The sequence below is a fragment of the Phyllobates terribilis genome, unplaced genomic scaffold (genome assembly GCF_046119375.1).
Source record: "Phyllobates terribilis strain yellow unplaced genomic scaffold, ASM4611937v1 Scaffold_1816__1_contigs__length_206718, whole genome shotgun sequence".
Classification (NCBI taxonomy): Eukaryota; Metazoa; Chordata; class Amphibia; order Anura; family Dendrobatidae; genus Phyllobates; species Phyllobates terribilis.
The window spans coordinates 69,302-95,256 of record NW_027364576.1 but is presented as its reverse complement, the minus strand read 5'-3'; the positions used below and the strand labels follow the sequence as shown (position 1 = coordinate 95,256).

Sequence of the window (25,955 nt, the reverse complement as noted above, 5' to 3'; positions counted from 1 at the left end):
TTGCGGGCGCGGTATTTATCTGCTGATCTCTGGGGGTGCGGCATTTATCCGCTGATCTCTGGGGGGCGCCTTCCTGCTCTTTAGCTTAGTGCAGATGTCCTGTTGTTGCTCTAGTGTCCTCTGGTATCAGCCCCTGTTACTTCTGGTTATGGCCCCCTCCTCCATCTCTATGGGTGGGCCACACCTGGCATAGTACTATTTATATAATCAGCAGAAGCATCCCCTTCATCTCCAGGACCCCCACCCCATCCCCCTACAGACCCCCGCATGACACTGGCTCCAGCTGTCACCATGAGACATCGGCCCCATCACTGCCCAGGATACCCCACATTGAGCCCCTGCCCCCACAGCAAAGCCTCCTCCCCCACCCAATCGTATGCCCTCCCTCAGACCCCCCCATGCTCCCTCCCACCACCGGCGCTCCCTGCGGACCCCCCATCTCCTGCACTCCCTCCCACCACCGGCGCTCCCTGCGGACCCCCCATCTCCTGCACTCCCTCCCACCACCGGCGCTCCCTGCGGACCCCCCATCTCCTGCACTCCCTCCCACCACCCGCGCTCCCTGCGGACCCCCCATCTCCTGCACTCCCTCCCACCACCGGCGCTCCCTGCGGACCCCCCATCTCCTGCACTCGCTCCCACCACCGGCGCTCCCTCGGACCCCCCCATCTCCTGCCCTCCCTCTCACCACCCGCGCTCCCTGCGGACCCCCCATCTCTTGCACTCGCTCCCACCACCGGCGCTCCCTCGGACCCCCCCATCTCCTGCCCTCCCTCTCACCACCGGCGCTCCCTGCAGACCCCCCATCTCCTGCCCTCCCTCTCACCACCGGCGCTCCCTGCGGACCCCCCATCTCCTGCCCTCCCTCCCACCACCCGCGCTCCCTGCGGACCCCCCATCTCCTGCACTCCCTCCCACCACCGGCGCTCCCTGCGGACCCCCCATCTCCTGCACTCCCTCCCACCACCGGCGCTCCCTGCGGACCCCCCCATCTCCTGCACTCCCTCTCACCACCGGCGCTCCCTGCGGACTCCCATCTCCTGCCCTCCCTCCCACCACCGGTGCTCCCTGCGGACCCCCCATCTCCTGCCCTCGCTCCCACCACCGGCGCTCCCTCGGACCCCCCCATCTCCTGCACTCCCTCTCACCACCGGCGCTCCCTGTGGACCCCCCATCTCCTGCACTCCCTCCCACCACCCGCGCTCCCTGCGGACCCCCCATCTCCTGCACTCGCTCCCACCACCGGCGCTCCCTCGGACCCCCCCATCTCCTGCACTCCCTCTCACCACCCGCGCTCCCTGCGGACCCCCCATCTCTTGCACTTGCTCCCACCACCGGCGCTCCCTCGGACCCCCCCATCTCCTGCACTCCCTCTCACCACCGGCGCTCCCTGCGGACCCCCCATCTCCTGCCCTCCCTCTCACCACCGGCGCTCCCTGCGGACCCCCCATCTCCTGCCCTCCCTCCCACCACCCGCGCTCCCTGCGGACCCCCCATCTCCTGCACTCCCTCTCACCACCGGCGCTCCCTGCGGACCCCCATCTCCTGCACTCCCTCCCACCACCGGCGCTCCCTGCGGACCCCCCATCTCCTGCACTCCCTCCCACCACCGGCGCTCCCTGCGGATCCCCCATCTCCTGCACTCGCTCCCACCACCGGCGCTCCCTGCGGACCCCCCATCTCCTGCCCTCCCTCCCACCACCGGCGCTCCCTCGGACCCCCCATCTCCTGCACTCCCTCCCACCACCGGCGCTCCCTCGGACCCCCCATCTCCTGCCCTCCCTCCCACCACCGGCGCTCCCTGCGGACCCCCCATCTCCTGCACTCCCTCCCACCACCGGCGCTCCCTGCGGATCCCCCATCTCCTGCACTCCCTCCCACCACCGGCGCTCCCTGCGGACCCCCCATCTCCTGCCCTCCCTCCCACCACCGGCGCTCCTGCGGATCCCCCCCATCTCCTGCACTCCCTCTCACCACCGGCGCTCCCTGCGGACCCCCCATCTCTTGCACTCGCTCCCACCACCGGCGCTCCCTGCGGACCCCCATCTCCTGCCCTCCCTCCCACCACCGGCGCTCCCTCGGACCCTGCCCTCCATCACCTGTATTGCTCCGCGCAGGTTGATCCCGGTCTCTATGGCGACATAATATGAAGCCTGGAGGAAGGTTCTCTGCAGCAGGAGGGCGAAGAACAACAGCACGGCCAGGACATAGGCGTTCTCCAGAAACTCCTGCGATGAGATGAAGGAAACCCCAAAAAACTCTGCCTGTGGGAGAGGAGGGGCAGAGCACAGGGGGCACATAGGTAAGGGGGCGTCCACACAAACATGGGGGGCAGGGGGAGTCCACACAGACATGGGGGGCAGGGGGCGTCCACACAGACATGGGGGGCAGGGGACGTCCACACAGACATGGGGGGCAGGGGACGTCCACACAGACATGGGGGGCAGGGGGAGTCCACACAGACATGGGGGGCAGGGGACGTCCACACAAACATGGGGGGCAGGGGACGTCCACACAGACATGGGGGGCAGGGGACGTCCACACAGACATGGGGGGCAGGGGACGTCCACACAGACATGGGGGGCAGGGGACGTCCACACAGACATGGGGGGCAGGGGACGTCCACACAGACATGGGGGGCAGGGGACGTCCACACAGACATGGGGGGCAGGGGGAGTCCACACAGACATGGGGGGCAGGGGGAGTCCACACAGACATGGGGGGCAGGGGGAGTCCACACAGACATGGGGGGCAGGGGGCGTCCACACAGACATGGGGGGCAGGGGACGTCCACACAGACATGGGGGGCAGGGGACGTCCACACAGACATGGGGGGCAGGAGACGTCCACACAGACATGGGGCGCAGGGGACGTCCACACAGACATGGGGCGCAGGGGACGTCCACACAGACATGGGGGTCAGGGGACGTCCACACAGACATGGGGTCAGGGGACGTCCACACAGACATGGGGGGCAGGGGACGTCCACACAGACATGAGGGGCAGAGGACGTCCACACAGACATGGGGGGCAGGGGGAGTCCACACAGACATGGGGGGCAGGGGACGTCCACACAGACATGGGGGGCAGGGGACGTCCACACAAACATGGGGGGCAGGGGACGTCCACACAGACATGGGGGGCAGGGGACGTCCACACAGACATGGGGGGCAGGGGACGTCCACACAGACATGAGGGGCAGGGGACGTCCACACAGACATGGGGGGCAGGGGACGTCCACACAGACATGGGGGGCAGGGGACGTCCACACAGACATGGGGGGCAGGGGACGTCCACACAGACATGGGGGGCAGGGGACGTCCACACAGACATGGGGGGCAGGGGACGTCCACACAGACATGGGGGGCAGGGGACGTCCACACAGACATGGGGGGCAGGGGACGTCCACACAGACATGGGGGGCAGGGGGCGTCCACACAGACATGGGGGCAGGGGGCGTCCACACAGACATGGGGGCAGGGGGCGTCCACACAGACATGGGGGGCAGGGGACGTCCACACAGACATGGGGGGCAGGGGACGTCCACACAGACATGGGGGGCAGGGGACGTCCACACAGACATGGGGGGCAGGGGACGTCCACACAGACATGGGGGGCAGGGGACGTCCACACAGACATGGGGGGCAGGGGACGTCCACACAGACATGGGGGGCAGGGGACGTCCACACAGACATGGGGGGCAGGGGACGTCCACACAGACATGGGGGGCAGGGGACGTCCACACAGACATGGGGGGCAGGGGACGTCCACACAGACATGGGGGGCAGGGGACGTCCACACAGACATGGGGGGCAGGGGACGTCCACACAGACATGGGAGGCAGAGGACGTCCACACAGACATGGGGGGCAGGGGCCATCCGCACAGTCATGGGGGGCAGGGGACGTCCGCACAGACATGGGGGGCAGGGGACGTCCGCACAGTCATGGGGGGCAGGGGACGTCCGCACAGTCATGGGGGGCAGGGGACGTCCGCACAGACATGGGGGGCAGGGGACGTCCGCACAGACATGGGGGGCAGGGGCCATCTACACAGACATGGGGGGCAGGGGGCGTCCGCACAGACATGGGGGGCAGGGGGCGTCCGCACAGACATGGGGGGCAGGGGACGTCCGCACAGACATGGGGGGCAGGGGGCGTCCGCACAGACATGGGGGGCAGGGGGCGTCCGCACAGACATGGGGGGCAGGGGACGTCCGCACAGACATGGGGGGCAGGGGACGTCCGCACAGACATGGGGGGCAGGGGACGTCCGCACAGACATGGGGGGCAGGGGACGTCCGCACAGACATGGGGGGCAGGGGACGTCCGCACAGACATGGGGCGCAGGGGACGTCCGCACAGACATGGGGCGCAGGGGACGTCCGCACAGACATGGGGCGCAGGGGACGTCCGCACAGACATGGGGCGCAGGGGACGTCCGCACAGACATGGGGGGCAGGGGACGTCCGCACAGACATGGGGGGCAGGGGACGTCCGCACAGACATGGGGGGCAGGGGACGTCCGCACAGACATGGGGGGCAGGGGACGTCCGCACAGACATGGGGGGCAGGGGCCGTCCGCACAGACATGGGGGGCAGGGGCCGTCCGCACAGACATGGGGGGCAGGGGACGTCCGCACAGACATGGGGGGCAGGGGCCGTCCGCACAGACATGGGGGGCAGGGGACGTCCGCACAGACATGGGGGGCAGGGGCCGTCCGCACAGACATGGGGGGCAGGGGCCGTCCGCACAGACATGGGGGGCAGGGGACGTCCGCACAGACATGGGGGGCAGGGGACGTCCGCACAGACATGGGGGGCAGGGGACGTCCGCACAGACATGGGGGGCAGGGGACGTCCGCACAGACATGGGGGGCAGGGGACGTCCGCACAGACATGGGGGGCAGGGGACGTCCGCACAGACATGGGGGGCAGGGGACGTCCGCACAGACATGGGGGGCAGGGGACGTCCGCACAGACATGGGGGGCAGGGGACGTCCGCACAGACATGGGGGGCAGGGGACGTCCGCACAGACATGGGGGGCAGGGGACGTCCGCACAGACATGGGGGGCAGGGGACGTCCGCACAGACATGGGGGGCAGGGGACGTCCGCACAGACATGGGGGGCAGGGGACGTCCGCACAGACATGGGGGGCAGGGGACGTCCGCACAGACATGGGGGGCAGGGGACGTCCGCACAGACATGGGGGGCAGGGGACGTCCGCACAGACATGGGGGGCAGGGGACGTCCGCACAGACATGGGGGGCAGGGGACGTCCGCACAGACATGGGGGGCAGGGGACGTCCGCACAGACATGGGGGGCAGGGGACGTCCGCACAGACATGGAGGGCAGGGGACGTCAGCACAGACATGGAGGGCAGGGGACGTCCGCACAGACATGGGGGGCAGGGGACGTCCGCACAGACATGGGGGGCAGGGGACATCCACACAGACATGGAGGGCAGGGGACGTCAGCACAGACATGGAGGGCAGGGGACGTCAGCACAGACATGGGGGGCAGGGGACGTCCACACAGACATGGGGGGCAGGGGACGTCCACACAGACATGGGGGGCAGGGGACGTCCACACAGACATGGGGGGCAGGGGACGTCCACACAGACATGGGGGGCAGGGGACGTCCACACAGACATGGGGGGCAGGGGCGCACTGATGGGCATACACAAATGGGGGCACAGCCTGATCTTACCTGCCGTACAGATTTGGGGGCGACAGACACGGTGGGTGTGCAGGGGTGACCCAGCTTTACAATTACAGAGCACACACAGGCGGTTGCACAGAGGAAGCCCCCCACCACCTCCCTGGTCTGACCCCAATAATGTCGGCACTGCTCCCTAATGACCACATCACACACTGCAGACACAGGTGGCTGACAACACAGGACAATAGTGCGGCCATCCCGTACAGGGACATTACCCGTGGGTGGACGGTCTCGTTGCCTTGGCTGAGGTTGTGCACGATCCCGGACACACAGAGCGGACCTGCGAAGCCCAGCATGTCGGCCATGATCCGGAAGATGCTGCTGAGGATGAGGGGTCTCCCGAACGCGTGGCACAGGGCGCACCAGATAGAGCGGGAGCCGGGGGGGCACGGGGAAGACTTACACTGCGGGGAGGAGGGGCAGCATTGGAACATCGGAAGGAATCATTCTGCAAATCCATCAACATCACGTCAGGCTGAAACCATTTCTTCTCAATGTAAGGAGTACAACCACCAGCATCCTCACCGCATGGAGCGGAATCCATTGTCACAGGCCATAACTCCATCTTCCCATCGCCTGTGATGGACGCCAGAGAACCTCGACAATGGATGCTGGTGGTTGTACTCCTTCAATTGAGGATTGGATTTTCACACAAGTGAGCACTGACCATACTGGCGAGCGCTGCGCCCTCGTCTCAGGGTCTGGTCAGCGTGGGTCTGGGCTCACACAGCTGACGTTTTGTTACAGTGCACCAGTGAGCACTGACCATACTGGCGGGCGCTGCGCCCTCGTCTCAGGGTCTGGTCAGCGTGGGTCTGGGCTCACACAGCTGACGTTTTGTTACAGTGCACCAGTGAGCACTGACCATACTGGCGGGCGCTGCGCCCTCGTCTCAGGGTCTGGTCAGCGTGGGTCTGGGCTCACACAGCTGACGTTTTGTTACAGTGCACCAGTGAGCACTGACCATACTGGCGGGCGCTGCGCCCTCGTCTCAGGGTCTGGTCAGCGTGGGTCTGGGCTCACACAGCTGACGTTTTGTTACAGTGCACCAGTGAGCACTGACCATACTGGCGGGCACTACGCCCTCGTCTCAGGGTCTGGTCAGTGTGGGTCTGGGCTCACACAGCTGACGTTTTGTTACAGTGCACCAGTGATCAGCCAGGACGGAGCTGGATGATTAGCAGATTTCCTACACTGATACACTGTAACAAACCCTCAGCTGCATAAATATGACCAGGACAGTGATCTCCAAAATGAAAAATCAAAGACAAAGTTCTATAGCTTTCATATAACAATACGCCAGCTGCTCTTACCTGGGACTGCACAATCCTGTTATGGTCATTTACCTGGGACTTGCCCTTTAATGACACATAGTAGGAGTCATCATCAGTCCGATATACAGAACCTTGAAGTCTTCATACCCCGTGGACTTTTCCACATTTTTTCTCGTTGCACCCACACACTTTATGGGGGTGACAAGTCTCAGATTGATATTTTTAAAATAATTAGGAAACCTTGTATCACGTCCGGACTCGTCACAAATACTCGTTACTTTGTGTCATTATCACAGAAAATACATTGAAGTTTGTGGTGTAATATGAAAAAATGTGGAAAACTTCACGGGTATGAAGACTTTTTCAAGGCACGGTATGAAGCAAAAGAAAAGCAGCGCAGCGCTACACAGGGGAACACATCCGACGCGGGTACATGGGGGGCACATCCAGGGACCTGCCCTCACCGCACAATCCTCAATATTGTAACACCAGGAAGAAGAAGAGGTGGAACGGTGGAAATCAGCGGAGGGAGGACTGGGAGCGACCACGCCGAGCCCATGGATCACCGAGGAGAAATAGCCTGGGAGGGTGAAGATCCAGCCGGTGACCAACAGCCCAGGTAGAAATCGAAGAAAGGATCCGAAGTGGCGCAACCAACCGGTAAAATATTACAAACTTTAATGAGGCATTTAAAAAAGTTACAGAAACTTTACGCGTTTCTGGCTCAAAAAACAGCGTCCTTCCTGGCTCACTGTTTTTTGAGCCAGAAACGCGTAAAGTTTCTGTAACTTTTTTAAATGCCTCATTAAAGTAATATTTTACCGGTTGGTTGTGCCGCTTCGGATCCTTTCTTCGATTTCTACAGAGACAAGTTATTGATCTTCAACTGATGGGAAAAAAAGGGAAAGAAAACGTTCACAACCTCTGGATTCTCCAGTCCAGAGTCTGAGCCTCGTGCAGAAATCCCAGCACCTCCGGCCTCGGCGGCTGTCACTGAGGTCATCAATGGTCATCTGAGAAAGATTCTGCCGCTGAGTGTACAAACCATCAGGATCCGCTGCCGGCAGCTCCTGTGTAATCACCGACCAATGACATCCCCGATGTGCTGGATGGAGACAAGTCTGGAGACGCTGCCGGCAGCTCCTGTGTAATCACCGACCAATGACGTCCCCGATGTGCTCGATGGATACAAGTCCGGAGATGCTGCCGGCAGCTCCTGTGTAATAACCGACCAATGATATCCCTGATGTGCTGGATGGAGACAAGTCCAGAGATGCTGCCGGCAGCTCCTGTGTAATCACCGACCAATGATATCCCTGATGTGCTGGATGGAGACAAGTCCGGAGACGCTGCCGGCAGCTCCTGTGTAATCACCGACCAATGACGTCCCCAATGTGCTCAATGGAGATAAGTCCGGAGAGGCTGTCGGCAGCTCCTGCGTAATCACTGACCAATGACGTCCCCGGACTTGTCTCCATCGAGTACATCAGGGACTTCATTTGTCAGTGATTACACAGGAGCTGCCGGCAGCGTCTCCTGTCTTTTCTCCATCGGGGACATCATTGGTCGGTGATTACCCAGGAGCCGTCAGCAGCGGATCCTCATGATTTGTACATTAAGCGGCAGACCCTTCCTCAGACGACCATTAATAACTTCAGTGACAGCAGCCGAGGCCGGAGGTGCCAGGATTTCTGCATGAGACTCAGACTACGGACTGGAGGATCCAGAGGTTGTATACATTTTGTGTCCCTTTTTTTCCATCATTTGCAGGTCAATAACTTGTCTCTATCCGGTGATTTCCATCATTTACCCTATCTTCTTGGGGTTGGAATTTCAATGATGAGGAATAAATGACCCCCACGGTGACATGTGAAGTTCTTCCGCCTCAGTCACACCGTCCTGCGCGGATACATCACCTTTTGTGCCTGGAAGGCCGCGTTGAGGAGGACGTAGTTGGTGACGGCCCTCATGGCAATTGGTAGTTTTCCTATTGCTCTCAGGTCGATGGGCTTCTTGTGAGCCGTCCTAATGAAGGTGTTCATCCACCAATAAGTAGCCTTTGAGAGGAGGTTGACAAATGGCTGGAGAAAACGCACCCCCAGATCCTGCAGGTCCTCCGGGGGCTTCACTTCTCTGGGATATTTATAAAAAACATATCTCTGAGGAGCAAAAGCAAAATGGCAAAAATTCAAACTAAAGATGTATAATATAAGCACCAGGGGCAGATGTCGCCAGAGCAAGGGCAATCCCAGGCCCCACCCACATGACAGTACACAAAGTACACTCACTACACATATATACACACAACACGTATATACACACATAATATACACATAGTACACTCACTACACGTATATACTGTGGTAAGACAACTCACTCGGCTGCTTCCAGAAGTAGACTCAGGACATGGTTTCCTCTGCAGGTTTATTGTAGCGGCATAAGCACTGCAGAGTCAGCAAAATAAACACGGCCTTTCTGGCGTAACGGCAAAACAAAAACATAAAGTAAAGCACAGTCCATAAGTGAGCGGGTTCCGTCCGCTCTCGGTATCACAAGTCATTCAGGCAAAGTCCTTTTGTGGAGCTCTCTAGCTTCCACACACACTCTGGAGACTTCACTCTCCCGATCACACCACAGAAAAAAAAAATTGTGACTGAGCATTTAAACTTGCTGCACCACACCCTAAGGGGAGGTATGGTGAATGACTTCCCACCCGATCTCCATGCCATTCACACAAAACCACTCCCTTAACAATGGTGATTACACCCTCAACATATAACATGCTGGGGAAAAGTTGTAGGTTCAGTTCACACAAGCTAGCAGCCGTAGTGACACATACCTCCCCTTACATATGACACCAGTGACTCTGTCAAAATACACACATAATATACACATAGTAGACGGACTACACGTATATGCACACATACACGTATATATACACAATATACACCTAGTACACTCACTACACATATATACACACATAACATACACAGTACACGTATATACACACATAATATACACAGCACACACACTACACGTATATACACACACATAATATACACACTACACATACGTATATACACACATAATATACACAGTACACGTATATACACACATAATATACACATAGCACACAAACTACACGTATATACACACACATAATATACACACTACACATACGTATATACACACATAATATACACATAGAACACACACTACACGTATATACACTGTGACAGAGTCACTGATGTTATATGCGAAAGGAGGTATGTGTCACTCCGGCAGCTAGCCTGTGTGAACTGAACCTACAACTTTTCTCTAGCATGTTATATGTTGGGGGTTAAATTCACCTAAAGGGCGTGGTTTGGTGTGAATGGCATAGAGACAGGTGGGAAGTCATTCACCATACTTCCCCACAGGGTGTGGCTGAGCAAGCTTAAATGCTCAGTCACTATTTTTTTTTCTGTTGTTGTGTTTGGAGAGGCAAGGTCTCTAGACTGGGAAGCCATAGCTCAGGAAGGAGGTGAAGGCTGTGCTACAACCTGTGTGGGCGAACCCCACACTCCTATGGACTTTGCTATCGTTTATCTTTTGTTTTGCCAGTAAGGCCGTGTTTATTTTGCTGGAGCTGCGGGGCTTTATGCCATACAATAAAGCCTGCAGAGAAAACCCGGTTCCTGAGTCTACTTCCGAAAGTGGCCATGTGAGTCGTCGTACCACAACACATATACTATACACATAGTACACTCACTACACGTATATACACACATAATATACACATAGTACACTCACTACACGTATATACTGTGGTAAGACAACTCACTCGGCTGCTTCCAGAAGTAGACTCAGGACATGGTTTCCTCTGCAGGTTTATTGTAGCCGCATAAGCACTGCAGAGTCAGCAAAATAAACACGGCCTTTCTGGCGTAACGGCAAAACAAAAATATAAAGTAAAGCACAGTCCATAAGTGAGCGGGTTCCGTCCGCTCTCGGTATCACAAGTCATTCAGGCAAAGTCCTTTTGTGGAGCTCTCTAGCTTCCACACACACTCTGGAGACTTCACTCTCCCGATCACACCACAGAAAAAAAAAATTGTGACTGAGCATTTAAACTTGCTGCACCACACCCTAAGGGGAGGTATGGTGAATGACTTCCCACCCGATGTCCATGCCATTCACACAAAACCACTCCCTTAACAATGGTGATTACACCCTCAACATATAACATGCTGGGGAAAAGTTGTAGGTTCAGTTCACACAAGCTAGCAGCCGTAGTGACACATACCTCCCCTTACATATGACACCAGTGACTCTGTCAAAATACACACATAATATACACATAGTAGACGGACTACACGTATATGCACACATACACGTATATATACACAATATACACCTAGTACACTCACTACACATATATACACACATAATAATATACACATAGCACACACACTACACATATATACACACACATAATATACACACTACACATACGTATATACACACATAATATACACATAGAACACACACTACACGTATATACACTGTGACAGAGTCACTGGTGTTATATGCGAAGGGAGGTATGTGTCACTCCGGCTGCTAGCCTGTGTGAACTGAACCTACAACTTTTCTCTAGCATGTTATATGTTGGGGGTTAAATTCACCTAAAGGGCGTGGTTTGGTGTGAATGGCATAGAGACAGGTGGGAAGTCATTCACCATACTTCCCCACAGGGTGTGGCTGAGCAAGCTTAAATGCTCAGTCACTATTTTTTTTTCTGTTGTTGTGTTTGGAGAGGCAAGGTCTCCAGACTGGGAAGCCATAGCTCAGGAAGGAGGTGAAGGCTGTGCTACAACCTGTGTGGGCGAACCCCACACTCCTATGGACTTTGCTATCGTTTATCTTTTGTTTTGCCAGTAAGGCCGTGTTTATTTTGCTGGAGCTGCGGGGCTTTATGCCATACAATAAAGCCTGCAGAGAAAACCCGGTTCCTGAGTCTACTTCCGAAAGTGGCCATGTGAGTCGTCGTACCACAACACATATACTATACACATAGTACACTCACTACACGTGTATACACACATAATATACACATAGTAAACACACATTATATGTATTGTGACAGAGTCACTGGTGTTATATACGAGGGGAGGTATGTGTCACTCCGGCTGCTAGCCTGTGTGAACTGAAACCTACAAACTTTCTGCCAGTATGTTATATGCTGGGGAATAATTCACTTAAAGGGTATGTTTTTTTGTGAATGGCAAAGAGGGTGGGAAGCCATTCACACTACCTCCCCTCAGGGTGTGGCTGAGCAAGGTTTAAATGCTCAGTCACTGTTTTTTTTTTTCGGTAGTGTGTGGTCTGGAGAGTGAAGTCTCCAGGCTGTGTTTGGTGAGGCCAGAGAGCAACACCGAAGGACTGGTGTTTGGTGGGACTTCACTGTGCTACCCGGAGGGGGCGAAGCCTCTCTCGCTAGTGGACTCTGCTATATTTTATCTTTTGTTTTTCCGTTACCCCGGAGAGGGCCTGGTTATTTTTTGTGGAACGCTGCTGCAGTTTATGGCGTCTAAATACACCAGCAGGAAGTTAACCCGAGACGCGTGTCCTGTGTCTGCCTCTGGAGAGCCGAGCAAGTCGCTTTACCACAGTATATACACACATAATATACACACTACACATATATACATATATACTATACACAGTGATGCACCCAGACCTACAGGCACCTCCTTTTCCAGAAGTGAAAGAGACCAATCATGCGCCTTGCTACATTTCTGGCCTCACCCCTGAACCATGCCCATTTACCATTTCTTTCTCCTGTGGCAGGAGGAGTTGTCAGAGGGGCGCTGGCAGTGAGGGACATGCAGCAGATGCCCGAGACTGCAGGGCATAGACCCAAATCCAGGACTGTCCTCTGTATCTGGTTTAGACCTATGAATTTATTTTTTGCTTATTCAGTCACAGTGGTCGCGGCCAGAACCTTTTTTTTATTTTTACGGAGCTTCACTATATCAGCTCTTGCTTTTTTTTGCAAGGCGAACAGTCATTTTTTTTAAAAGCTATTTTGCCAAACATATCTGTAAGGCCATGTTCACACACACAGCGCAAATGCGTTTATTTTGCGGCTTTTTATCTGCAAGTGTCTGTTCCAAACTGCGCAATATGATTCTTCTCTGGTTGTTGCATTTTTGCTGTATTTTTTATACCTTTTCCCTCTTTTGATGCATTTTTCCTGCAGATTTATAGCCGCATACATTTTTTACATGCGTTGGTTTCAGGTCCCCATTGACGCTCGGGCTAGGTTCCCGCGGTGAGTTTCTGATGTTGCAGAATGTCTGCCCCTATTAAGTCTTATGGAGACTTCATGAGCGTTTCTACCTGCAGATTTTCGGCATCTAATGTAAGTCTATGGGAATATCTGCACGTAACACTCAGCGACGCGTTGCGGATGTGAAACGCGCAGCGCAGGAGAGTTTATGCAGAAGCACAGTGAGCACGAGATCGCTGTGAACCGTCCACTCTGCAGACACTGGACGATGCTGTGGTTTTGATCCGCACACAGATTTAGGGCTTGTGCACACTACCGTAAAAAAACAGCCATTTTGACAGCCAGCACCGGTCCACATGTTATTCTATGGGGCCGTGCACATGTCGGATTTCCTCCTCGGACCAGTTGGTCTCAGCACAAGTTGCATCCGATTATAAAAAAGCGTTAAAAGGCGGCTTCACATCTGCACCAGAAACGCATCAAATAAGGGGGAAAAGGCAGAAAAAAGGAGCAAACGTAATAACCTGATACTCCGCAGAAAACAAGCAGATAGATAGCAGCTACGTGTGAACACGTCCTCAGCGTTACATTGTTCTTGAATTTTTATTGGTTTAATGGTGAAAAAAAAAAAATGAAATCACTCAATTGTTTTACTGATCACCATAAATAATCTGATCGCTGTATTATAGGGGTTGTTACGATTGCAGGGACACATATATGTCTGGTATTTGCTCATTTGGGATTCTTATTTAGAAAGTACATTAAAAAATGTCCTTATTGTAATTGTTTTTCATTATTTTGTAGTATTTAGAATTTGATAGGAAGGAATACAGGTATATAGAAATGCACTAGTATATAGAACTGCATCTCCATGAACCCGAGGAAATTCTCTTGTGGTTGTCAGTGCTGCCTGTGGCTTGTAGCTTTTGCCACTGCCTCCAGTGATACAGGTTGAGGGTTCAATTCCCAGAGAGACCAGATGTCAAGAAGAGAGAAGTAGGAGTTATAGGACTGCAAGTATAGAGCAGAGAGATGCCGTCCCCCGAGGACAACGAGCTATGGAGCAGGGCGCACACCCAGTGACTGTGAGTGAAGCCTAGAGACACTGCAGACAGAGTGAGTGAAAGTTGGGACATAGCTCTGACCTCCCAGGACACCTCCCCCAAACTGGGGCACTCTCACTGCATCTCGGATGGTTGGGTGCTATGCCTACAGGTATAGGCACAAAGAGTACCTGTCAAAAGTTTGGACGCCACTTTTGATGCAATGGTTTTCCTTGTTTTTCTTGGAATGTGCACATTGCAGATTCAGAGCGAGCGCAGCAGGAAGGACATATGAAAACAAGGAGTAAGGAACACATGTAGAACAATCCATCCATACAATATGTGATCCACCGCAGATTCCTCCCGGTGCCCTCGTTACTCTGGTGACAGCTTCACACCCAACCGGGAATCTCTCCAGCAGCTTCATCATATAGTCATCTGGAATAGCTTCTACTTGCTGCAAAGAAGCCATGACTGAGGACCACAAACTAGAAGAGACTTTGCGGACCCACAAACTAGAAGAAACTTGTGTGGACCCACAATCTAGAAGAGACTTGTGTGGACCCACAAACTAGAAGAGACTTGTGTGGACCGAGCAACACAAGAGCCAGACAAGGGATCAGTGGAAATCCGAACTGCGGTCGGCGGAGTCAGAATGTGAGATTTCTGATTCCACCCCCAGGTCTTCGTGAGGTGCAGAAGAGGCGAGTGGATTGTTTCTACAGATGTGCTGCCCACCGTGAAGCATGGTGACAGAGGTGTGGTGGTGGGGGTCGCTCTGCTCGGGACACTGCTGATTTATTCCAAATTCAAGACACATCACACAACATGGTGACCACAGCGTTCTGCAGCGACATGTCAGCCCGTCTGCTCAGCGCTTAGTGCAACCATCATCTGTTTTATATCAGGACAATGACCCAAAACACCTACAGGCAGTGTCGGACTGGGGTGACAAGGGCCCACCAAACACCTACAGGCAGTGTCGGACTGGGGTGACAAGGGCCCACCAAACACCTACAGGCAGTGTCGGACTGGGGTGACAAGGGCCCACCAAACACCTACAGGCAGTGTCGGACTGGGGTGACAAGGGCCCACCAAACACCTACAGGCAGTGTCGGACTGGGGTGACAAGGGCCCACCAAACACCTACAGGCAGTGTCGGACTGGGGTGACAAGGGCCCACCAAACACCTACAGGCAGTGTCGGACTGGGGTGACAAGGGCCCACCAGGAACCAACGCCAGGACCCCACTTTCAGCTACATGCAAATGTTACATTCTCCTCAATCACAGATTTATATAACAATGATCTGTGTAGATTGTTAGATGAATAAGATGCCGCCTTTGTCTGTACATAGTGATCCAAGCATATAGTGCCAAGCACTGCTCATATAAGAGGGTGGTGGCCCACCGGAGGATTCTCCTGTTCTCCCGTGGGCCAGTCCAAGCCTGCCTCGAGGTGATGTAAGGGATATGTAATCAAGTAGGAGAGGGATGGAGGCTGCATAAGAGGACATGGCCTCCACAATCACCTGACCTCAACCCAATGGAGATGGTTTGGGATGATTTACTGCAGAGTGAAGGCAAAGCAACTGCCAAGTGCTCAGCACCTCCGGGAAATCCTCCGGGACAGATGGAAGTCTCCAGTTTACAACCTGACGAAGCTACTGAGAGAATGACGAGGGGGTGTAAAGCTGTCAGAGTAAAAAGGGGGGCACCGGGAGGAATCTGAGGAGTAACACATTCATTATGGTTTGAGTCACATGTGGGTCCTTACTCCTTGTTCCCATATTTACTCCTTTGTGTTTTTGCTGCCTTCAGTCTGAATCGACAATGTGCACAATCCAATAAGAACAAAGCAAACATTGCATCAACCGGGGGGTCAGGACCTCTGACCGATACTGGACATACAAACAGATATACACACATACAGTACAGACCAAAAGTTTGGACACACCTTCTCATTTAAAGATTTTTCTGTATTTTCATGGCTATGAAAATTGTACATTCACACTGAAGGCATCAAAACTATGAATTACCACATGTGGAATTATATACTTAACAAAAAAGTGTGAAACAACTGAAAATATGTCTTATATTCTAGGGTCTTCACAGTAGCCCCCTTTTGCTTTGATGACTGCTTTGCACACTCCTGGCATTCTCTTGATGAGCTTCAAGAGGTAGTCACCGGAAATGGTCTTCCAACTATCTTGAAGGAGTTCCCAGAGATGCTTAGCACTTGTTGGCCCTTTTGCCTTCACTCTGCGGTCCAGCTCACCCCAAACCATCTCGATTGGGTTCAGGTCTGGTGACTGTGGAGGCCAGGTCATCTGGCATAGCACCCCATCACTCTCTCTCTTGGTCAAATAGCCCTTACACAGCCTGGAGGTGTGTTTGGGGTCATTGTCCTGTTGAAAAATAAATGATGGTCCAACTAAACGCAAACCGGATGGAATAGCATGCCGCTGCAAGATGCTGTGGTAGCCATGCTGGTTCAGTATGCCTTCAATTTTGAATAAATCCCCAACAGTGTCACCAGCAAAGCACCCCCACACCATCACACCTCCTCCTCCATGCTTCACGGTGGGAACCAGGCATGTAGACTCCATCCGTTCACCTTTTCTTGGTCGCACAAAGACACGGTGGTTGGAACCAAAGATCTCAAATTTGGACTCATCAGACCAAAGCACAGATTTCCACTGGTCTAATGTCCATTCCTTGTGTTCTTTAGCCCAAACAAGTCTCTTCTGCTTGTTGCCTGTCCTTAGCAGTGGTTTCCTAGCAGCTATTTTACCATGAAGGCCTGCTGCACAAAGTCTCCTCTTAACAGTTGTTGTAGAGATGTGTCTGCTGCTAGAACTCTGTGTGGCATTGACCAGGTCTCTAATCTAAGCTGCTGTTAACCTGCGATTTCTGAGGCTGGTGACTCGGATAAACTTATCCTCAGAAGCAGAGGTGACTCTTGGTCTTCCTTTCCTGGGGCGGTCCTCATGTGAGCCAGTTTCTTTGTAGCGCTTGATGGTTTTTGCAACTGCACTTGGGGACACTTTCAAAGTTTGCCCATTTTTTTGGACTGACTGACCTTCATTTCTTAAAGTAATGATGGCCACTCGTTTTTCTTTACTTAGCTGCTTTTTTCTTGCCATAATACAAATTCTAACAGTCTATTCAGTAGGACTATCAGCTGTGTATCCACCAGACTTCTGCACAACACAACTGATGGTCCCAACCCCATTTATAAGGCAAGAAATCCCACTTATTAAACCTGACAGGGCACACCTGTGAAGTGAAGACCATTTCCGGTGACTACCTCTTGGAGCTCATCAAGAGAATGCCAAGAGTGTGCAAAGCAGTCATCAAAGCAAAAGGTGGCTACTTTGAAGACCCTAGAATATAAGACATATTTTCAGTTGTTTCACACTTTTTTGGTAAGTATATAATTCCACATGTGGTAATTCATAGTTTTGATGCCTTCAGTGTGAATGTACAATTTTCATAGTCATGAACATACAGAAAAATCTTTAAATGAGAAGGTGTGTCCAAACTTTTGGTCTGTACTATATATATATATATATATGTGTATGTATGTATATATATATATATATATATATATATACACACAAACACATATAGGGGTGGGCTCATAAAAAGATACAAGCTAAATATGGCCTGAATTTAACGCTCGTCTCCCTGCTCTTCTTACAGGTATGTGTTCATTTTACTGTGTTCGTTTCCACAGGCTGTAAGCTCTCCATGATCACCTCGCCCTTTGCACTCTTCTCACCCTCCTTGCTCTCCATGATCGCCTCGCCCTCTGCACCCTCCTCGCTCTCCATGATCACCTCGCCGTCTGTACTCTTCTCGCTCAACTTACCCTCCTCGCTCTCCATGATCACCTCGCCCTCTGAACTCTCCTCGCTCTCTTTGATCACCTCGATCTGTGCACTCTCCTCGCCCTCCTCGCTCTCCAAGATCAACTCGCCCTCTGCACTCTTCTTGCTCACCTCACCATCCTCGCTCTCCATGATCACTTCGCCCTCTGCACTCTTCTCGCTCACGTCACCCTCCTCGCTCTCTATGATCACCTCGCCCTCTGCACTCTCCTCACTCTCCATGATCACCTCGATCTCTGCACCCCCCTCGCTCTCCATGATCACCTCGCCCTCTGCACTCTCCTCGCTCTCTTTGATCACCTCGCCCTCTGCACTCTCCTCGCTCTCTTTGATCACCTCGATCTGTGCACCCTCCTCGCCCTCTGCGGCCTCCTTGCTCTCCATGATCAACTCGCCCTCTGCACTCTTCTCGCTCACCTCACCCTCCTCGCTCTCTATGATCACCTCGCCCTCTGCACTCTCCTCGCTCTCCATGATCACCTCGATCTCTGCACTCTCCTACCCCTCTGCGCCCTCCTCCCACTCCATGATCACCTCGCCCTCTGCACTCTTCTCGCTCACCTCACCCTCCTCGCTCTCTATGATCACCTTGCCCTCTGCACTCTCCTAGCTCTCCATGATCACCTCGATCTCTGCACTCTCCTCGCCCTCTGCGCCCTCCTCGCTCTCCATGATCACCTCGCCCTCTGCACTCTCCTCACCCTCCACGATCTCTCCTCGCCTTCTGCACGCTCCTCGCTCTCCATGATCACCTCGCCCTCTGCACTCTCCTCGCGCTCCATGATCACCTTAATCTCTGCACTCTCCTCACCCTCCTCGCTCTCCATGATCACCTCGCCCTCTGCACTCACCTCGCTCTCTTTGATCACCTCGATCTGTGCACTCTCCTCGCCCTCTGCACCCTCCTCGCTCTCCATGATCAACTCGCCCTTTGCTCTCTTCTTGCTCACCTCACCCTCCTCGCTCTCCATGATCACCCCGCCCTCTGCACTCTTCTCACTCACCTCACCCTCCTCGCTCTCCATGATCACCTCGCCCTCTGCACTCTTCTTGCTCATCTCATCCTCCTCGCTCTCCGTGATCACCTCGCCCTCTGCACGCTCCTCACTCTCTTTGATCAACTCGATCTGTGCACTCTCCTCACCCTCTGCGCCCTCCTCGCTCTCCATAATCACTCTTTTCACCCTCCTTACTCTCCATGATCACTTCACCCTCTTCTCACCCTCCTTGCTCTCCATGATCGCCTCGCCCTCTTCTCACCCTCCTTGCTCTCCATGATCGCCTCGCCCTCTGCACTCTCCTCGCTCTCCACGATCTCTCCTCGCTCTCTGCGCCCTCCTCGCTCTCCATGATCACCTCGCCCTCTGCACTCTTTTTGTTCACCTCACCCTCCTCGCTCTCTTTGATCACCTCGATCTGTGCACTCTCCGCCCTCTGTGCCCTCCTCGCTCTCCATGATCACCTCGCCCTCTGCACTCTTCTCGCTCACCTCACCCTCCTCGCTCTCTATGATCACCTCGCCCTCTGCACTCTCCTCGCTCTCCATGATCACCTCGATCTCTGCACTCTCCTCGCCCTCTGCGCCCTCCTCGCTCTCCATGATCACCTCGCCCTCTGCACTCTTCTTGCTCACCTCACCCTCCTCGCTCTCTATGACCACCTCGCCCTCTGCACTCTCCTCGCTCTCCATGATCACCTTGATCTCTGCACTCTTCTCGCTCACTTCACCCTCCTCGCTCTCTTTGATCACCTCGATCTGTGCACTCTCCGCCCTCTGCGCCCTCCTTGCTCTCCATGATCACCTCGCCCTCTGCACTCTTCTCGCTCACCCCACCCTCCTCGTTCTCCATGATCACCTCGCCCTCTGCACTCTCCTCGCTCTCCATGATCACCTCACCCTCCTCGCTCCCCATGATTGCCTCGCCCTCTGCACTCTCCTCGCCCTCCATGATCACCTCAATCCCTGCACTCTCCTCGCCCTCCATGATCACCTTGCCCTCTTCACTCTCCTCACTCACCTCACCCTCCTCAGTCTCCATGATCACCTCGCCCTCTGCGATCTTCTCGCTCACCTCACCCTCCTCGCTCTCCATGATCACCTCGCCCTCTGCACTCTTCTCGCTCACCTCACCCTCCTCGCTCTCCATCACCTCGCCCTCTGCACTCTCCTCGCTCTCCATGATCACCTCACCCTCTGCACTCTTCTCGCTCACCTCACCCTCCTCGCTCTCCATCACCTCGCCCTCAGCACCCTCCTCACTCTCCATGATCACCTCGCCCTCTACAATCTCCTCGCGCTCCATGATCACCTCGTCGTCTGCACTCTCCTCGCTCACCTCAAAGCCTTTTTTAGTCCACGGTGGCCTACAAGCTTGACTGCTTGTTATGTATATGCCTCCTCCAGATTTAAGTCAGTTGAGTAGACCTCCTTCAAGTCACAAGTTTACCCATATATTTAGATCTGACGCTGGAGCTGTGTAGGTGCCATATTTGACAAAGAGCGCAGCAGATATACAGGTCACAGGGAACCTAATATTCTAACAAACTTTTTCACTTGTGCTGCAAAGTGTTTTTTTCACTGTTGATTCGCTCCCTCTTTGTTCTTGCTGCTGTTGTCTGTTAACGTTTCTGCCATATTCAGCGCACTCTCTCCACGTCAGCCCCTCTCTCTTCCCACGTCTCATGTTCAGCTCACATAGCATTCTCACATTTTAAAAACACTCCAATCCATCCTCTGCCATCCTATAAAACAGGAGGCGTTCTCACCAATAACTGAATCATTGGCTCAGTCTCTCTATTTTCCTCCCAGTCATAGGAGACATTTCCCTTAATTCTGTCCCTCCTTGTACTTGCAAACCTTAGGGTTTCGCACACGTTAAAGGGACTCTCTCAGTAGCATCAAGCATTCTCTGCTGTCTATATGGACTGCAGGTCATAGAAAACTGAATAAAATGACACATTGAAAGCTGTGATCCAATGGCTTATTCCAGAGAAATTTATATTTTTCTTAACATGTAAATGAGCTGTTAAGATCTATGGGCGTGTCACTGATCTCTGAGACTTTGCCTCCAGAAATTGTTAAATAAAAGGAGACATTACCAGTGTGAGACATGTAATGACTGACAGTCCACTCTCTTGAGCTACATGTCTCAAACTGGTATTTGGTCAGTATTTGGTCAGTATTCGGTCAGTATTTTTTCTCAGGAGCCAAAACCAGGTGAGGAACAATCAGAGAAAAGGTAGAATAGAAACAAGTCACCAATTCTGCATTTATCACCCACTCCTGGTTTTGTCTCCCACTCCTGAGAAAGAATACTGACCAGATACTGACCGAATACTGATAGTGGGGCCGTGGCCATAGCTCTATGCAGATGACAACTAATTATACACCTCTTCTCCTGACATCACCCCCCATTACTACAGATACCAGTGATTGTCTGTCCTCGGTGTCTAACATCATGTCCTCCCTCTATATAAAACTGAATCTTCCCAAAACTGAACTTCTAGTTTCCTCCTCTACTAACCTCCCTATACTCGATACTGCCATTTCTGGGGGTGATCTCAGGCATGACTCCCAGCAGCACGCTCTCCAAGGGTTGTATGTGACTCGAATCTTTCCTTCTATCTAATCACTGACTCGCACATGTGACCTGAACAAACAATCGGAGAATCCGTCTTTACATTGTACGTCTGACTCTGCAGAAACTCTTCCTGTCGCTCTTATTCACTCTCGTCTGGACTATTGCACCTCTACTAATCGTTTCCCTCCCACTCTCCCCTTCCAATCCGTCCTGAATGCGGCAGGCAGTGGTATTCCTGTCCAGCCTCTACCCTGTGCCAGTCACTGCAGAGGTTACACATCCACTACAGAACACAATATAACCTAGTAACTCTCACTCACAAAGCTCCTCACAATTCTGCACAATACATCTTCCCCTAATCTCTGTCTACCACCTACCCATCCTCTCCACAGTGCTGCACCACCCTACATCTCCTCATCTCTGTCTACCACCTACCCATCCTCTCCACAGTGCTGCATCAAACTACATCTCCTCCTCATCTGTCTACCACCTACCCGTCCTCTCCACAGTGCTGCACCACCCTACATCTCCTCATCTCTGTCTACCACCTACCCGTCCTCTCCACAGTGCTGCACCACCCTACATCTCCTCATCTCTGTCTACCACCTACCCATCCTCTCCACAGTGCTGCACCACCCTACATCTCCTCATCTCTGTCTACCACCTACCCATCCTCTCCACAGTGCTGCATCAAACTACATCTCCTCCTCATCTGTCTACCACCTACCCGTCCTCTCCACAGTGCTGCACCACCCTACATCTCCTCATCTCTGTCTACCACCTACCCATCCTCTCCACAATGCTGCACCACCCTACATCTCCTCATCTGTCTACCACCTACCCATCCTCTCCACAGTGCTGCACCACCCTACATCTCCTCCTCCTCATCTGTCTACCACCTACCCGTCCTCTCCACAGTGCTGCATCAAACTACATCTCCTCCTCATCTGTCTACCACCTACCCGTCCTCTCCACAGTGCTGCACCACCCTACATCTCCTCATCTCTGTCTACCACCTACCCATCCTCTCCACAGTGCTGCACTACCCTACATCTCCTCATCTCTGTCTATCACCTACCCATCCTCTCCACACTGCTGCACCGCCCTACATCTCCTCATCTCTGTCTACCACCTACCCATCCTCTCCACAGTGCTGCACCACCCTACATCTCCTCATCTCTGTCTACCACCTACCCGTCCTCTCCACAGTACTGCACTGCCCTACATCTCCTCATCTCTGTCTATCACCTACCCATCCTCTCCACACTGCTGCACCGCACTACATCTCCTCATCTCTGTCTACCACCTACCCATCCTCTCCACAGTGCTGCACCGCCCTACATCTCCTCATCTCTGTCTACCACCTACCCCTCCTCTCCACAGTGCTGCACCGCCCTACATCTCCTCATTTGTCTATCACCTACCTGTCCTCTCCACAGTGCTGCACCGCACTACATCTCCTCCTCATCTCTGTCTACCACCTACCCGTCCTCTCCACAGTGCTGCACCGCCCTACATCTCCTCCTCATCTGTCTACCACCTACCTGTCCTCTCCACAGTGCTGCACCACTCTACATCTCCTCCTCATCTCTGTCTACCACCTACCGATCCTCTCCACAGTGCTGCACCACCCTACATCTCCTCATCTCTGTCTACCACCTACCCATCCTCTCCACAGTGCTGCACCACCCTACATCTCCTCATCTCTGTCTACCACCTACCCATCCTCTCCACAGTGCTGCACCGCCCTACATCTCCTCATCTCTGTCTACCACCTACCCATCCTCTCCACAGTGCTGCACCACCCTACATCTCCTCATCTCTGTCTATCACCTACCCATCCTCTCCACACTGCTGCACTGCCCTACATCTCCTCATCTCTGTCTACCACCTACCCATCCTCTCCACAGTGCTGCACCACCCTCCATCTCCTCATCTCTGTCTATCACCTACCCATCCTCTCCACACTGCTGCACCGCACTACATCTCCTCATCTCTGTCTACCACCTACCCATCCTCTCCACAGTGCTGCACCGCCCTACATCTTCTCATCTCTGTCTACCACCTACCCATCCTCTCCACAGTGCTGCACCACCCTACATCTCCTCATCTCTGTCTATCACCTACCCATCCTCTCCACACTGCTGCACCGCCCTACATCTCATCTCTGTCTACCACCTACCCATCCTCTCCACAGTGCTGCACCACCCTACATCTCCTCATCTCTGTCTATCACCTACCCATCCTCTCCACAGTGCTGCACCGCCCTACATCTCCTCATCTCTGTCTACCACCTACCCCTCCTCTCCACAGTGCTGCACCGCCCTACATTTCCTCCTCATCTGTCTACCACCTACCCATCCTCTCCACACTGCTGCACCGCCCTACATCTCCTCATCTCTGTCTACCACCTACCCGTCCTCTCCACAGTGCTGCACCGCCCTACATTTCCTCCTCATCTGTCTACCACCTACCAGTCCTCTCCACAGTGCTGCACCGCCCTACATCACCTCATCTGTCTACCACCTACCCATCTTCTTCACAGTGCTGCACCACCCTACATCTCCTCATCTGTCTACCACCTACTTGTCCTCTCCAGTGCTGCACCGCCCTACATCACCTCATCGGTCTACCAGCTACCCATCCTCTTCACAGTGCTGCACCGCCCTACATCACCTCATCTGTCTACCACCTACCCGTCCTCTCCACAGTGCTGCACCACCCTACATCTCCTCATCTCTGTCTACCATCTACCCGTCCTCTCCACAGTGCTGCATTGTCCTACATCTCCTCCTCATCTGTCTACCACCTACCTGTCCTCTCCACAGTGCTGCACCGCCCTACATCTTCTCCTCATCTGTCTGCCACCTACCTGTCCTCTCCAGAGTGCTACATTGCCCTACATCTCCTCCTCATCTCTGTCTACCACCTACCTGTCCTCTCCACAGAGCTGCACCGCCCTACATCTCCTCCTCATCCCTGTCTACCACCTACCCATCCTCTCCACAGTGCTGCACCACCCTACATCTCCTCATCTCTGTCTACCACCTACCCATCCTCTCCACAGTGCTGCACTACCCTACATCTCCTCATCATCTCTGTCTACCACCTACCTGTCCTCTCCACAGTGCTGCATTGTCCTACATCTCCTCCTCCTCATCTTTGTCTACCACCTACCCGTCCTCTCCATTTCACTAATTACTAACAAGAACATTCTCTATAATTCGACTTTACCCCAGAAAATGTGGTTTATTTCCAGTCTCCACAGTTAAGTGCGCTCTAACACATTTCTTTAGACTGACCTATCACCTCACTAACTCTTCCCTGTTCTCCCATCACCTGTTCCCTCTCCCTCCATGGCTCAGCAGCACTTTGTACCTGTACTTGTATAGATCCTGGGTGGGGGCCGCTTCATGCTGTGTTATCTGATTATAATGATGGCCGTACAATACAAGCACTTGTTTCTTTGTGCCCCCCCATGTCCTCATAGATTGTAGCTTGTGATGCCCCCCATGTCCTCATAGATTGTAGCTTGTGATGCCCCCCATGTCCTCATAGATTGTAGCTTGTGATGCCCCCCATGTCCTCATAGATTGTAGCTTGTGATGCCCCCCATGTCCTCATAGATTGTAGCTTGTGATGCCCCCCATGTCCTCATAGAGTGTAGCTTGTGATGCCCCCCATGTCCTCATAGATTGTAGCTTGTGATGCCCCCCATGTCCTCATAGATTGTAGCTTGTGATGCCCCCCATGTCCTCATAGATTGTAGCTTGTGATGCCCCCCATGTCCTCATAGATTGTAGCTTGTGATGCCCCCCATGTCCTCATAGATTGTAGCTTGTGATGCCCCCCATGTCCTCATAGATTGTAGCTTGTGATCAGGACCCTCACTCTTCTGGGTAATTATTGAGTTATTTGTTACTCTGTAACGTCTTCATTGTCTGTAACGTCCCCTCTGCATTGTGAAGTGCAGCCCAATATCTCAGTGCTATAGTAATCTTTTTTTTTTTTTACAAATATAGAGGGACAGGTGTGTGTATTTCTAGGCATATACAGTGCCTTGAAAAAGTTTTCATACCCCGTGAACTTTTCCATATTTTTTCACATTACACCGACAAACTTTAATGCATTTTATGTGATAATGACACAATGTAGTAAGTGAAAAGATATGA

The 25,955-nt window shown here is 53.6% G+C and overlaps 1 protein-coding gene across 1 annotated transcript in view; it reads right to left on the bottom strand.

Moving 5' to 3' along the window:
- Positions 1–25,955, bottom strand: part of LOC141245238 (ATP-binding cassette sub-family C member 8-like) — a gene marked incomplete at its 3' end in the record, with an annotated part of 184,626 nt that overhangs the window by 110,757 nt on the left and 47,914 nt on the right. The window contains exons 5-7 of the mRNA XM_073669057.1: positions 8,914–9,156; positions 5,939–6,127; positions 2,100–2,264 (exon numbers count right to left, since the gene is read on the bottom strand). Coding sequence (XP_073525158.1) covers positions 2,100–2,264; positions 5,939–6,127; positions 8,914–9,156 — 597 coding nt within the window. The remainder of the gene's footprint in view (positions 1–2,099; positions 2,265–5,938; positions 6,128–8,913; positions 9,157–25,955) is intronic.